Here is a 17,304-nt window from a genome sequence, read left to right as displayed (position 1 = left end):
GTTCTCATGTGCGGTAGGTGGTGTAAGACCAGGCTCAGTCTGCTGCCTGCATCAGCCAAAGCAAATACTGGTGGAAAATCTCCAGTTATTTTAAAACAAATCCTATTGCATCTAAAGAGAGACATAGATTTCAAAAAAGTAATAATGAAGAACTTCAAAACTCCACATTCTTCAATGGGCAGATAAATTAGATAAAGTATTAACAAGGAAGCAACAGAGCCTTGGTAACCAACTAGTTAACTTGTACAGAACTTTTTAAAACCCCAGCAATGTGGACCTAAAAAATGCAAAAAAATATATGAAATCATGCCATGTATCTTTTCGGATCTTTTTGGGTAAGACTGGAAATTAACACCAAAAGAACTCTAGAAAACATGGAGGCAGAACAACATACTCCTGAATGAACACTGTGTCATAGAAGACATCAAAAAGAAAAAAGGAAAAAAAAACATTTTAGAAACAAATGAAGATGACAACACAACATATCAAAACTTATGGGTTCTGATAAAAGCAGTGTTAAGAGGAAAGTTTAGAGCAGTTAGCACCTATATCAAAAAGTTGGAAAGGCATCAAACAAATGATCTAACAATGCTTCCCAAAGACCTAGAAAAACTAGAATCCACCAAAACAAACTTTGTAGGAGAGAATAGTTAAAAATATTAATGAGATGAAAAGCTGGTTTTCAGACAAAAAGAAGTTGGTCCACCTAAGGTAAAGGTAGAAGACATAAGTAGGAAAAATAAGCAGTGCAAAAACAGATGTTACAATGGATAGCAAAGGACTAAAATTAATTATCAGAAATTACTACAAGCAACTATAGTGCAATAAATTGAAAAATCTAGAAAAATGTATAGATTTCTAAACTAATTTATCAAAGTCATGCCGGCATAGACTGAAATACTGTTGACTAAGATGGAGAGTAAGTCAGTAATGAAGACCTTCCCAACAACAACAAAACAAAAACCTCAGGAGCAGATGGTGTTATGTTGAGTTCTACAACTCCCTCTATAAGGCAAGTATAATTTTAATCTCAAAGCCAGAGAAAGATAAAGCAAAGAGAACTGAAACTATAGGCTGATATCCTTGAGGAACATAAATGTGAAACTCCTTGACAAAATGCTACTCAATTGATTCCAACAACACATCAGAAATATCCTTCACCCAGACCAAGTGGGATTTATAGCTGGTGTGTAGGGTTAGCTCAACATATAAAATCAATAAATGTGATATATCACATGAGCAAGTCAAAGAGTAGAAACCATATGATGTGGTCAATAGATTCAGAGAGGTCATTTGATAAAATGCAACATATTTTTGATACAACCTTAAGCAAGTATAGAAGAGCAATTCCTCTGTACAATCAAGGCAATATGTGACAAATTAGGTTAGTGCCTACATGTGGTAGAAATATAAATACATGATTGCTTTTTCCCCATGTGATTTAGGAGGTATGGTTGTATGACAATCAGGAAGAACTGTGTTAATCATGTATGAATATTTGAAGTCTATCTGTATTAATTGTTCTGTATGTGCCCCATACGCATATGAAATGATTTGGAGACAACCAAAATCAGTCTTGTTTCCCTCGTTGAAGAAATTTTCATTACTCTATCTTGATATGTGTAAAAAATTCCTAATATATTTGTGCTCCAAAATGACTATTTCACCAGTTTTATTGTTATAGCTGCTGGTGCTTATTTATTCTAAGACATGAAATATAAAATGTTAGAGAATATAAAAAGAAGACTATATGAGCATATGTGCAGGGGTGTGTGTGTGTGTGTGTGTGTGTGTGTGTGTGTGTGTACATATATATACTCTCCACAGAGGACTGGACTCTAAAGCATTAGCAATTTAAAAACAAAATACTCAGCCATCATGTTGAAAAATATATTCTTTATTTTAAAATGTTATGATTTATACAATTTGGGCGCATATAATGAGGTACAGATAGCATCATTCTTTTCTATAAATGCATTTTTCTTCACAGTTGATGTCACTTTGGCAACACTTGGGGTATTTTTTTGGTTATCATTAATTCTGGCATAGTACTTCATATTTTAAATGTTTTTGAAAGTTCTCTATTGTCCAAAGTAAACGCTTTGTAAATTGAATTCTATTTGACATCCTTTTTTTTCTTATGCAAATGCTGCTAAAGTTTTTGTTCTCTCCATAATAAGGCTTTTGTTTGTGTTTCTGGATTTCTTGTTATATAGCCAGTACAAGGCTGTCAGAGAGAATTTGCACAAGATTAAACATTCAGATTTAATTTTCAAATGTCCTGCTCTATCCTTTTCTCGACTTTCTATTAAACTTAATAATTGAAACCTAGACATCACATGCATTTTTCATGCATTAAGCAATTTTAAGGCAATGAAAAATGTTTTACAATTTGAGTTGCACTTTATAATTATATTCATACATGTGAAATCTGTCAATTTATCATATAAAACTCTGGAGAAATATATAAATTCATAAAAATGAAAACTGCACTCTGTTAAGTATCCAAATCTAAATTTGAGTAATGAAATTAATCCTTAAAAATTTATGTTCAAAAGAGGGTAAGACCTGTAAGATAGTCAAGTTTAAGTTTAAAGTTTTTGAAACACACTTCAACAATCACTTGGGAAACCAAGAGACAGGAAAATATACACAATATATAGAAGTAAAGAATATTTGAAATAGAAGATAAATAAAAGATCTTGCTTCACTAATTTTAAGTCTTAAAAATCTTTTTTTTTTATCCTTGAGTCAAATATGTTATATAATTATATATGTTAAAGTTAAATCTTATTATAAGTTTTGGGATAATAATTGCAACTCATGGCCTTACAATTAAAGAATCTTATTTGCATTTCTAAATATTCAAGTAGTTTTCTGAAAATTTCTAAATGGCAACTGTAGTGACTGATAAGTATCTTATCATAGTAATTTTATGAAACTCCCCATAAGTGCATGTGTCTTGTTATAAATACATAATAATGTGACATTTGTAATAAGAGGATGAGAATCATACTTTTCGGAGTGAGAAACTGATTGCTTCCACAAATATTTCCTAATTACAATCTTCATGCAAGGCATAGCCAAGTATGACTTAGAAGACACAAGATGAGTCAGGATACACTTCAGCATCCCGAAATTTTGTAGCCAGTGATAAGAACAGCAAAGATCCGATAGACAATTGCAAAATATAGAGAAGATACATATCAATAATAATAATAATCCTGGTATCAGGTTCTGTGCTTAACACCTGAAAGTTTTGACAGCCACCCTAACCTATTCCCTGCCTTACTTTCTCTTCTACATATGAGAAACAAAACTCTAGATTTAAGTGTTTAAGTTAATCTAAGTACCAAGTGATGGACCACAGCCCACATATGCTAACTCTAATGATACATAAGCAATAGTGTTATTATTTCTACAAGTATTTAAGTCCAATATTAACTCATAAATTCAAAAACATCAATAGGTGCAAATTTAATTTGTCCTATAGTGTGTCCTAATGTGTACACACACACAGAACAATGTTGATGAAAGCAGAACTCTGTAGGTGCACTGAGGAAAGCTTTTAGACTGATAGTCATCAAGGTGAAGTTCAGTTGTCTTAGGCAGCATTACTTACCCTCACATGCATATTCTGTGTGTGTGTGTGTGTGTGTGTGTGTGTGTGTAGGTGTGCACACAGGATCATACAGCCTAGCAGACAAGAAGCATTTCTCTTGAAACAGGCGAAATCGTGTGTACAAAAGAACATAGATTGTTCAGGGAAAAAAAATAAACACATTATGGTCGTGTACAGATCTGAGTATAAATGTTAAATTTTGAGCAAAAGCTGAAACAGCAAACTGAAGTCAGATTACGAGTGTTTCAGGGTTTGTAACACGCATTTTCTTGTAACTGAGAACAATCCGTTATTTTTACTATTGCTTGAGTAAGAAGAAAAGCATGAATAGAGGGAAAGGATGAAGGGTAACCAGGAAAAGCAGAAGAGTGAAGGAAGTGGAATTGTCTTCTTGGACATTCCCCTTACATACTGATAAAAACTTTTGAAACATTGCAGAATGTTTATTGATACCCAAATATTTGTGGAGCACCGAAGGAATGATTAAAAGGTGAAAAACATTTTTTTCTGAATCTATACAAGGTAATAGTTTTTTCAGGCCAAAAAAAAAAAAAAAAACCAGACAGACTGAGGAGTATATTTATATGCAGGCTAGCCAGAAGAGGAGTGTGGCGATGATGGTCAAAAGGTAGCTGAATTTGAGTAGAAATAACTTCATGTAACTAACTTCCACAGAGCAAGGAGTGAAGAATGTCTCATTACATTTTCTTTGAATGGTGAAGTATTTAGGATGTAATAATTACAGTTACTATAAAACTGGTAAAATTTTTAAGAGTTGATAAGCATTTGCTAGAGAATGATAATATTTTCTGATTCAAAAGCATTCCAACTGGTTTCCCCTATTAAACATACCGCTTAAACTTAAATGTATTTCCCTTGGTTATTGTGTCTCGAATAGAATGCAGTTGATTTCTCTGTAAATGAAAACTAAAGCTGATCATTTCATAATCTACCTGATAGCATTATTTAGTAAGTGTAATCAGTCTTTATATGACTATACTATGAAAATTGTGGAAGTTCAGTTAAAAGATGAGTTCATTTTAATGCATTTAATTATAAAATCTGTTTTTTTTTTAATTGGCTGTGAGCTCTCTGAAGACTGTTAGCAAAGATGCAGAAATCAGTGAAGCTATTAGTTTTGATATGAAGTAATATCTATGTTCTAAAATGCCTTAAAATTCAAAAGTGTCAATCATTACATAAGTACAGATTCAGTTATTTTATGACTTTTTGTTCTTTTGCCTTCTATGGAATATTAGATACATTTTTTTATTAAGATTTGGGTTTCACAATAAATTACCACTAATTTCATAAATACATGTTACCCCGTGATTTTTGGCATCATTCTTTAAGTGTAAGCACAAATCTTCAATATAAATCACCCAGTAATAAAACAGTTTCAAACTGTGTAAAACACCTGTGATCAGCATATCTCTGTATCTAGTATTTACACTGCTAGCTCCACGCTTAGCTGTGTTTAGAGTATCTCATATCAGGCTTTTACTTAATCTAAAAATGAATATATAAAAATTAAATATTATTAATACCGATGTTGCACTGTGGTTGCATTTTTGTATTCTTGTGCAAAATCCGACTACAAGTTCTTTTTGAATTTAAAATACTTCTTTGTTTTTCCCAAAGTCTTATATAGTTTACAAATAAATCAATTTATCTGATCTTTTCCTTAATCATATGTTTACACACTGGGCTTTAAAAAGGAAGATTTCTTTGTAGTTTCTGAAAATGCAAGGGGTAGGTCAATTTAGCTATATAAAACCACAGCTCAATTCCTCTTGCAAACATGGCTTGATATTTGACTTTAGTAGGTGGAAATGTGACATTTGAGTATTTTTAGCCCTGTATACTGAAGCTGTTTCACCCTGTCTCAGGAAAAAGTGAACCTTTAGAGCTATTCAATTTAAAAATCAGTCTAATTGAGAAGCTGAAGTTAAAGTTAACATTATTGGACTTTAATGTGTTTGGAAGTTCTTAGGACCTCACTAATTGCTCTGCTAATATTTCTGTATCCATTTTATCCATTGAAGAAACAGGAGGGACCAGTTACTTAGGCTGTTAGAAAATTAATGGTCTCACTTCCCTGTAAGATAGGAGCACTTATTTGGTGATTTTCTTATAATGTTGGGCTCCTGTGTGTATTGAAAATTTTGTATGAGTTTCTAGAATTTGGTAAGTTATTACCTGTTTTGAAGCCTTTATTAAAATATACAATTACAGCAAGTATAATTCTAACATTCATTTTTTAACTTTTATTCACTTTATTTAACTCTAAACAAAACTTGATTTCATTCCCCAAGGGAAACTCATAAACCTCAGTCGATCAGATCTTGCGATATCACATATCCCAGATATTAATGTCATGAACTGTACACTGTTTCTTGAACCTAGAATAAATTTTTGATTATAAAAAAGCTGATATAATCAGTAAAGTGGTGCTGAATCTGTATAAATTTAATTCACTTAGAATTTCCAAGGCAAGTCCATTTTAACTTTCAAGCATTTATTTGATGAGCTTGTTAGAAATCTGTTCTATTATTTTTTAGACAACTGATTCTTACATGTGTCTTCGCTGAGATATGTTTTTTTTTTCCCACAATATGAAGAAAACAATACCTTTGAAGATCCCTTAAAAATCCACTGATCCAGAAGAGAGTGGAACAACATATTCCAGATTCCAAAACCAAAAAACAAAACAAACAACAACAACAACAAAAAACTGTTGGCCTAGTATGTCTTAGAAAATAAAATTCTTCGATAGTTAAAAAAAAAGTTAAAAGAATATACCTCTTCCAAAGCTGCACTACAAAAGATACTTAAAGATGTTCTCTTGACAGAGAAAAGGAATAGCACCCTCCAAAACCAATTGCAAATATAGAGAACATCCCAATGAAATAACAACAGAAGACTAAATCAATGAACAACCCATTGCTAAAATGGCAGGACCAAATTAGCATCCATCCATATTAACCCTGGATGTAAATGGCTTAAACTCGTCAATCAATGCCATAGATTAGTAGACTGGATTTAAAAAGCAACCCCATGTATTTGTTGCCTATAGGAGACACATTTCATCAACAAAGATCAGCGAAAACCCTATCTCATGAATTTTAATTTTTTAAAGTTTCATCTCTTCAAAAGACTTTTTTTATGATTAAATGCTTCACTGACTCACAGATGATACGATATCATCATTTTCTTCAAGAAGATACTTGATTTTCTTTTTCATTTCTTCAGCAACATATTAATTATGCAGTAGCATGTTATTTAACCTCATGGCATTTTTATTTTCTTCTTTTCTTCCTGTTGTTAATTTTGTTTTGTGGCTTTTCACTTATAGCAGTGTATGCTAACTATAATGGAGACTATCATATCCAGATGTGAGGATACAGTGCAGTATGCTTCTCTATTTCCCGGTCAAAGATAGATTTCCAATGAAATTATTAACTATATCTTGACAATAGGATGCTGGACTCTGCCATTGTCCATACTCACAGTGATTGACATATAACTGTTCATGAATAACTATAATTATAACTATAATTATTATAGTATCTATAATAGTAATGTGGGGAACTAAGTGGCAGTGGTGGGAGATGACTTGGGGAAGAGGGGAAGGAAATCTCAGGGCTTATAGAATTGTATCATAAAATGATAATAATAATAATAAAAGAATCCATTGATAAGGGCCCGGCATAGTAGCCTAGTGGCTGAAGTCCTCGCCTTGCAAACACTGGGATCCCGTATGTACACTGGTTCATGTACTGGCAACCCTACTTGCCATCTAGCTCCCTGCTTGTAGCATAGGAAATCAGCTGAGGACAGCCCAAAGCTTTGGGACCCTGCACCCATGTGGGAAAACCAGAGAAAGCTCCTGGCTCCTGATTTCGGTTTGGATCTATTCCGGCCATTGCTGCCACTTTGAGAGTGAATCAGTGGATGGAAGATCTTCCTCTCTGTCTCTCCTTTATGTATATCTGACTTTCCAATAAGTAAGTAAGTAAATAAATAAATAAATCTTTAAAAAAATCCACTGATGAAAATTGCTTTCAGCTGGTTCTTTACCAATCAGCATGCATCAGATCTAACATATAATACTAGTTACATTTTAAAATATCGTACCTCCCCTATTGCAGACCCAGAACCAACATACCCAAGTAAAATCGCTGAAAATAAACGAGTTATTAATTTAAAATGTTAGTTTTAGCTTATACATCCCAATACTTTTCTAACTTAATGTTTAATTCTTTTTTTCAATTAATTTCACTTTATTTGAAAGGTACTATATTATAGACACAAATTAAGTCTTCCATCCATTCCTTCCTTTTTTTTTTAAAGATTTATTTATTTTTATTGCAAAGTCAGATATACGGACAGGAGGAGGAGAGAAAGAGAGGAAGATCTTCCGTCCAATGATTCGCTCCCCAAGTGAGCGCAACGGCCAATGCTATACCGATCCGAAGCCAGGATCCAGGAACTTCTCTTGGGTCTTCCACAGGGGTGCAAGGTCCCAAAGCTTTGGGCTGTCCTCGACTGCTTTCCCAGGCCACAAGCAGGAAGCTGGATGGGAAATGGAGCTGCCAGGATTAGAACAGGCGCCCATATGGGATCCTGACGTGTTCAAGGCGAGGACTTTAGCCACTAGGCCACGCAGCTGGGCCCCATTCATTCCCTTTTAAGGTGGTATAACAGCCACACCAGGGCCTGATTCCAATGACAGAATTATATCTGGGTCTTCTGTGTGGTTGGGAGAGCCCTGAACACATACAGAAGTGATAAACGGCTGGCTCTCAGTATGTGCATTAGCAGGAAGTTGGATCAGAAGAAGAGGAGCTAGCTTGCTAACCAGTTACTCTGGTATGCTTTAGGGGCCTCACAAGGAGTAGCTCAAGCCTTGGAATAAATACCCTGTGTAATGGTATATACTTTATATAATGGCTTGGCCATTGCGTTTAACATTGTCTTACATGAGGATTGTTGAATTAAATATGTTAGTTTCATATATCATAAACAGGTTTAACTTCCTCTCGTTTTATGTTGAATTTCTTTTGTCAAATTTTTTTGTATTTCTCTTGCTTTCACATTTAAATTTTCTTTTTTGCTCATTATATTATTTTACGTGATATGTCTGTGTGTATTTTAGAAGTATATATTCTATTAAATAGAATTATATTACAAGTTTTAAACAGCACACATGATACCTCTAAATATCAATATCTATCTATCTATCTATCTATCTATCTGTCTGTCATCCTGAACATCATTGAATCTTAAAACATTTACCTCAAGACACACCCATTCCAGTTTCTGTAGTATTGTGTTTGGATGTTATAGATTGTCCGTATTTAACCACACACCACAATGTAACTCCTGTGTCAGAGTCCACATTTACACAAATTTACTTCAGATCTGCCACTTTTTCATCACTTTTCTGCTTTCTCCCTAAATCTGAGCTCTTCCAACTAGAATTACTTTCTTTTCAAGTAAGGTATAAGATAGAGAATTTTCCATGCGGCTCTTTCCATGGCAGACTCCTTCTTCAACATCAAAAACTGGTTCTTCTGCCATGATGCTGAAAGATATTTTCATTATAGCCTAGGATTTTAAATCGACAGTTACTTTCCCTTTTTACCTTGAAGATATCTGTTCTCCTTCAACTGCCTTTCAGAGTGGCTCTCGAGAATTTACCTTTCTATAAAATATTTCTGGTATGCTGCAGGACTCCACTTGTGAATGATGGGTTCAATATGGGATAATCTGTAGTTTCTGTCATATGTGGGTTCAAGGTGTAGAAAATATTAAACTGCTGTAAATTTTTTAGACTTATATAATATGTAAGTGCATGCTTTGGTTACTTGTGGAAATTTTAGTTATTTTATTGGAAAGTCAGATTTACAGACAGAAAAAAAGACATAAAGAAAGATCTTCTGTCTGTGGGTTCACTCCCCAAGTGACTATAAGTGCCAGAGCTGAGTCAATTCAAAGCCAGGAGCCAGGAGCTTCATCAGGGCCTTCCATGCCGATGCAGGTTCCCAAAGCTTTGGACCATCCTCAACTACTTTCCCAGAAAGTAAGGCCAGAAGCAAGAAACTAAATGGGAAGTGGGGAAGCCAGAACACAAATTAGTGCTCATATGCGATGCCAGTGTTGTGCAAGGTGAGAATTTAGGCAGTGACCCAGGAATTCAGTCTTGAGAGAATGGTTTCTTATTAAATACAGTCGGTTTTGTATGGCACTTAGAATTTTATTGGAAAATCATAAATGATTAATGTGCATAAAAATTATAATTGCATCGGTAAAAATAAGGTCAAAATAAGGCTGGCATTGTTGCATCATGGGTAAAGCTGCCACCTGAAGCATTGGTCCATGTTCCAGTTGCTCTACTTCTGATCTGGCTACCTGCCAATGGCCTGGGAAAAACAGTGAAAGGTGATCCAAGGCTTTGCTGTCCTTCACATGGTAGACCTGGACAAAGTTCCTGGCTCCTGCTTTTGACCAGGAGCCATTGTCACCATCTTTCTCCTTGTCTCTCTGCCTCTTCCCCTCCTTTTTCATTTCCCATCCCTTCCTCTTTCTCTCTCTTTACTGCTCCCCCCCCCACCATTTTTCTCTGGTTAATTCTGGTTTTCAAGATAAATATATATTTTTAAATGACAACAACAATGATAATAGTAAATGAAACTAACTAACTCACTAGTATCCAATAGCATGGGTCATGTTTCTGTACGTTGGTATAAATGTTTCAGTGCTTTTCTATCTTGTATTATCTAAATGTTTTGTAGTGAGACCAATCCTGAATTAACATGCTGAAAAATTGCCATTAAGAAGCTATAGAGTCAGCTTAACACAACTGTCGTAATCATTTTTATTCCATTCGCTTATGAGCCAAAATTACTTATACCCAGGAACAAATCTCATTAATTAGGCGGCAGGATGATTATGAATGCAACCAGATTAGGATTCTAAATCTCTCTAATTATAGCAGGCATTAATTAATTAAGATATCTATATCTCTGAATTCTGATTTATCTTCCTGTCATTTTAGATATCATGTAAGACTCTTTTGGGCCCACTGCAATAGCCTACTGGCTAAAGTCCTCGCCTTACATGCACCAGAATCCCATATGGGTACCAGTTCTAATCCTAGCATCCCCACTTCCCATTTAGCTCCCTGCTTGTGGCCTGGGAAAGCAACTAAGGACAGCTGAAAGCCTTGGGACCCTGCACTCACATGGGAGACCCAGAAAAGGCTCTTGGCTCCTAACTTTGGACTGGTTCTGCTCCAGCCATTGCAGCCGCTTGGGGAGTGAATAATTGGACGGAAGATCTTCCTCTCTCTGACCTCCTCTCTGTATATCTGACTTTGTAATAAAAATAAATGCATCTTTAAAGAAAGAATCTTTTATATATTTCTTCCTTTTGAGCAGTATGCTAGGTGCAAAGCACACTCAACATGCCTTTTATACCAAGACAATCATTGTATCAGCAACAAGTTCCGTCCTTCCATCAGTTTGGATCAGAACCTAGGTTGAACTCTATAAACACATCAGAACATTTGACTCATTGACCTCATTCCTGCTTATTCAGCTTAACAGTCATTGTCCCTCTCATTCAACTATTTCAATACTGTTTATCAATTTAATATCCAGAAATCTGATATTATGGATCTGTTATGTTGTAAATTACACACAGAAGCACTGGTTGTATAAATGGAAATCAACACTTTAATATTGTCTTTTTCCCCCTGTTTATTTATGATCTCTGTTTCCCCCTTCCCCAGGCTACTGATAGAGATACTGGCAATTATAGCACCATGGCATACAGACTTATCATACCACCAATCAAAGAGGGAAAAGAAGGATTCGTGGTGGAGACCTACACCGGGCTCATCAAAACTGCTATGCTCTTCCACAATATGCGCAGGTCCTACTTCAAGTTTCAAGTCATTGCAACTGACAACTATGGGAAGGGACTGAGCGGCAAAGCAGATGTCCTTGTAAGTAAATAAAATTCCAGTTATTGAGGGTACTTGTAATAATAAGTAAGCTTGGCGTTTTCAGTCAAAACGAAGATTAAAGTAAAAGGAAATCTTTCAAGCGTAAATGTCATTTTATAGAAATGTTAGTATAAATGCTATTATTAAATTTATAGAATGAGAATTAGGTGGTCATGATTCAAGTTTTTTATACCTATTCCCTCATTTTCCTCTTAGCATCTCTCGCATGAGTGTCTAATATCTGTATCACAACGACTGAACTATGCCAGCTTCTGCTAATTTTTTAAATACCAACTTCTTTAATCTCCCCTGCTCTTCTAAGTATCTAGTAACCACTATTCTAATTTCAAATGGAGTTGTTTTGTGTTTGGTGTTGTGTTTGTGTGTGTATGGGTGGGGGGTATTTGTATTAGACGCCACGTGTAAAGGAGGATGTGTAGGATTTGATTTTGGTGTCTGGTTTGTTTTGTTCAATCTAGCGTGCTCGATTTCTATCCATTTTGCAGTAACTATCAGAACTTCATTCTTTTAAAAAATATAGAATAGGATAGTATTCTGTCATGTCATTGTGCCACAATTATTCATGTTATCTCATGATAGATACCTTAGTTGGTTCCAATTTTTTTGTCTTCTGCTTTAATCTGGATGTCTGTGATACACTGAGGTCATGTCTTGGGGTGCATACCCAGGGCTGGGGCTTGGGGATCCTACGGTAGTGCTTTTTCTGATTTTTGAAGAAATCTCCATACTGTTTTCTACAGTGGCTGTTGTAATTTCTTCTACCACTAATGATACGTAAACATTTGCCTTTCTCTACATCCTTGCTAACATTTCTTGCTCTCTGTCTTGAATAACAGCCTTTCTGAGAGGGTGAAGGTGATTCTTTTTTTATAGTTTTGGTTTGCATTTCCCTCATGGCTTGTGGTATTGAGCATTTTTTCTAGAATTGTAAGGCTTTTGTGTTTCTTCTTTTGAGAGTTGTTAATCTGCTGAAGGGTTTTTTTTTGTTTTGTTTTGTTTTTTTTGAGGATCATGCTTGGCGTTAGGTTTAGCATCTAAAAGACTCATAATACACTGAGAAGCACTATACATTTGATAAAGAAAAAAACCTCTCCTGGAAACACATCTAACAGCCATTCTCAAAAAGCATTTATTTGCTTCTTTTCATAAACAGCAGAACTGTTACATTGACGTTTTGATTTGTGGCCCATCTCCTATATGTATTCCCTTTTAAGTTTTTATTAATGTGAACAGAATAGATGTTTTGTTGTTGTATTTAGCCTGTTGTAACTGAGAAAAAAAAAGGAAATATTTTGTGGCAAATTTATATTCTCAAGGATGTGATTTCCTTGTTTGTTAAAATTTCTATTCATCGTATTGATAATCTTGGCTAAATTATACATGTCTAGAGTTGTTGATATTTCCTGTTTTTAAAAAATGTCTTTTGTCTCTCAAAGACTGGTGGGAGATCATTTCCATAGGCATTTTGATATTAACTTTATTTTAAATGTTTATCACTAAAATAGTCATCTCATGGAATCTGTACTAACATCTAAGCCTGGGTGTTGATTTGTTGTTATTGTTGTTATTTTTTATTTGTTTTAGTGGACTTTTCTCTGGTAAATGTAAGAAATTTTTTTCATTATTGGAACAAGGTCAGGGATGTCTTGTCTGTTCTTTTTGATAGCTTAATAAATCTTTACATTCCAAGCCAAAGCCATGTGCTAAGAATTCATTTAAGTTTCCCACGTGCATGAGAAGGACTCAAGAACTGGAGCCATCAAGTGCAGCTTCCCAAGATATGCATTAGCAGGCGGCTGAATCAGAAGCTGAGGCAGGAGTCATTACCAGATATTCTGACATGGGACACTGGTTTCCACCTGTGATTCACAGTATCCACCCCAATTGAATAATTTGCCAATACAGCTTAACAAGATTTTAGATTTTTAATCAAAACTAACCCTGAAGGAAGTGTAATATGAAAGAAAGTACACAATGACACCAAAAATCCCTTGAGATATCCTTTTAATTTCATAGAAAGTAGACATCTAACACAGACCAGCTGGGGAGTCTGTGTCCAGTCGAGGTAGAAAGTGGTAAATTTCTCCCCAGCTGATCATTTGTCGTACATTCCATTTTCCATATGTGGCTGAACAATACTTGCAGTGTAGCCAGATCACAAGAAAAAGTGTGTTTTATGTAAAACTCAGATAAAACATTGGAAAATATCTGCTTACTGAGATGATGGCATATTGGAAAGATAATGTATAGCACACCTTGAGTTTAATTCATAATTTTTGTCCTTTTTATCTCTTTAATGTAGGTATCAGAAATGTTAAAACAATTATTTGGCATATTTTTGTGACTTTTTAAAGAAGATTTATTTATTCACTTCAAAGGCAGAGTTACATATAGATGGTGAGATAGCTTCCATCTGCTGGTTCACTTGCAAAATGACTGCAGTGGCCTGAACTGCATCAGTTTGAAGCCAGGATCTAAGACACTGCTCTGGCATTCTCAAACGCATGCAAGGGTCCAATCCGGTGTTACTTTCACAGGCACATTAGCAGGGAGCTGTGCTGGAAGTAGAGCAGCTAGGACTTGACTCAGACCTCATGAAAAGCCATCATCTCAGGAAGTGGCTTTCCTTCTCTGCCACAATGTGAATCATATTTCTGTTGGATGACCTTACCTACACTTTATAAATTTTTGATGAATAAGTGAGAGTAGGAGCAAGTGAATGTAAAAGTTTGTAAGGAACTGTTGAAGGAAACAAAATTTGCAAATTGGCAAAATTTGTTTTTTAATCATATATTTTCTAATGTCCTCTTTTAATTTTTACCGTGCTTCATAATTTTATGGCTTCCTATAGATCAATTCCAACAATGATAGAAAAGGTAAAGAAAAAAAAACTGTCAGTAGTAATTGGGAAATGAGCTGAATTTTTAACAAAACATAACTTCTAAGGTGTCAATGTTACGATATCGCAAATATCTGCTTCTGCAGCACTGGCATCCTATATGGACACCAGTTCAAGTCTTGGCTGTTGTATAACTTTCTGTTAAGGAAACTTGGAAAGCAGCTGAATATGGCCCAAGTGCTCGAGCCCCTCAGTGCACCTGGGAGAATGGGAAGACTCTCCTGGGTGCTCATTCCTTTCTGGTCCAACCCTGACTTTCACAACTATTTGAGAAGATGTCCAAAGGATGAAAGATCTCTCTGTCCCTTCCTGTTACAGCTCTACGTTTTCCTTTCAAATAAATAAATCTTTAAGAATGGTAAGGGTGAGTGTAAATTCATGGCAAAATTCTCACGAGAGTTCATAACTGAGAATTTAATGAAAGTTTAATTTATGAAGCTGTAGACAAGATGTATATATTAATATATACATTATCCAAGATCAATGAGGGCAGTAAGAGCAGGGATACAGTGAGAGACCGAAGGACAAGGAGGATAGGGAAAATACAAGCTTATGAGGATGTGGAGAGATGAGAGATGTTTGAAAGGCAGGACAGTCAATAATGGAAAGCTGCATTGGAGGAAACAGAAGTGGGGAGTGATTACCCCTATCGCTCTCCCTCCATTTCCAATTTCCTGATGATACAACCCTTCATGTACCCTGTCCACAGTCCATACTAACCCCACCCACAGTCTGTTCTCAAGAGTTACGGGAATTAGGAATTGATTCAGCAACAATTCACTGGGGACAGTTGATTGCAATTGATGATGGGCAGCTCCAGAGCTACAGAGTAAGGTCTGGCATTCCACTTTGTGAGATAGTGTCTTCTGAGTACACCTGTTTAAAGCTATTTGCTTTGTACCAGGAATTAATCTTTTTTTTTTTTACCCTTTTGTGCCATGTTATGTTTTATAGCAAAACATTTGTATTTATTGATTCCTCTTATCCACTTGCAGTTATTGGGGTTGTATGCAAAAGAAATGAAGAAAAATACTATATTTTTCAGTTTTTGGTTTATCAAAGAATTTGCACATTAGTCAGGATTTGGAATCTACCTGTCTAAATCAGATGAATGAGGAAAGAAGACATGAGCATACCATTCACCCATAAAAAGGCAGCACATTGTCAGTTTATGAGCCTGGAGAGTTCTTTGTTAAAAAACAGAAGCCTGACTCCAAAGGACAAATATTCAGTACTCATAGAGAATCTGCAAAAATTGATTGCTTTGAAAAAGAAAGTTGAATGTTGGTGACTGGAGATGGTGTTGTTTAATTATTTATTTAGTTATCTGAAAGAAAAAATGAAGGCAGGAGAGGGATAAACAAAAAGTGAACCATTTTCTGTTTCACTCCCCAAATGCCTGCAAGGTGCAAGTCAGGGCCGGGCTAAACACAGGAGTCAGAAGCATTGTCTCTCACAATGGTGGCAGGGACCAGATTCTTGTACCATCATCTGTCAATTCCCAGGTACATTAGGAGGAGACTAATTAGGATCACAAGTATTGTGGTCAGGATTTGAACTGACACTCCAATAAGACATGAAGCTATCCTGAGTGGCACCTTAGAACACTATGTCAGAGCAACTATACCTTATTGTTTAATTATTTTAATTGCAAGTGATAATAACTAGCTGTTAGGATTGATCTTAGAATTAATTGGATGAATTATATGCTATATATATATGCTATATATATGATATATATATGCACACACACACACATACATGCCAACAATATGAAGTACAGAGAAAAAAAGCATATGGTACACTGGAATAGGTGCTACTAATTCCTTTTTTGGTTTTTCTGTTGAATAACACAAAGAAGTCACTGCTAAGTTCATGGGACATTTTCATCAACATTTGTTAAGCTAGCTCAATTTGTCACCATATGTAAATTTGTAAGTGTATGATTCTATAACTAGGTAAAGCTTGTTGAAGAGGATAAGAAAGACAGTGTATCAGGACTTCTTAAAATGAACTTTCATAATTAATTAGATGTCAGGCTTTGGTCACAGTGATGAATGATCTCTCAAAATTCATACAGCCTGTAAGATGTATACACATTATTCTGATTGTTCTTTAATAAGCAAAAAGTTAACCACTTTCAGTGTACCAGTAAATGTTTAAGGAAACAGTCACATGCAAATTAAACAATAATTGAAATCACTTTAGATTCTTAAAATTCTAAGTAAACTACAAATAGTCGTATGCTCAAATTGCCCCAGTTTGTGAAAAATAATTAGTGAAAGATACATACTTAAAAATCAATGTTGCTAAATTTAGAAATGGCAAACTACTATCTTTTGGTATAATATAGATGAAATACATTATTTGTTACAGAAATTTTAATAAATAAATTTTAAAAGAATTCTGTTTCTTCTTGTTTCAGGTCTCTGTGGTCAACCAGTTGGATATGCAAGTCATTGTTTCTAATGTGCCTCCTACTCTAGTGGAAAAGAAGATAGAAGATCTGACAGAGTAATGTATTTTATTTACTTCTATATCTGTTTTTCTTTAACTATATTTTTCAGGTGAATAGTTCAGTGTGATGTTTAACATAAACATAGATTTTTAAAATGCAGCAATAATGATTTTGCTTTATATTTTCTATATGTAGTATCACTGGAAACACATAAAGATTCTGAGAAATAACAATAAAAACTAGATACACGAAGATATTATCACTCAGAATACTTTGATGCATCAGAAAAATGT

General features: G+C 34.9%; 1 protein-coding gene across 4 annotated transcripts in view; it reads left to right on the top strand.

Moving 5' to 3' along the window:
• PCDH15 (protocadherin related 15) overlaps window positions 1-17,304 on the top strand; it is a 496,526-nt gene that overhangs the window by 438,084 nt on the left and 41,138 nt on the right. For all 4 annotated transcript variants that reach the window (XM_040975792.1, XM_040975791.1, XM_040975790.1 and 1 more), the window contains 2 exons: window positions 11,418-11,633; window positions 16,979-17,067. In XM_040975792.1, coding sequence (XP_040831726.1) covers window positions 11,418-11,633; window positions 16,979-17,067 — 305 coding nt within the window. The remainder of the gene's footprint in view (window positions 1-11,417; window positions 11,634-16,978; window positions 17,068-17,304) is intronic.

Source organism: Ochotona curzoniae, unplaced genomic scaffold, assembly GCF_017591425.1.
Source record: "Ochotona curzoniae isolate NIBS_2020 unplaced genomic scaffold, NIBS_Ocur_1.0 contig_2692, whole genome shotgun sequence".
Taxonomy (NCBI): Eukaryota; Metazoa; Chordata; class Mammalia; order Lagomorpha; family Ochotonidae; genus Ochotona; species Ochotona curzoniae.
The sequence above is the reverse complement of the archived record's forward strand: the minus strand, read 5'-3'. Positions and strand labels throughout refer to the sequence as shown.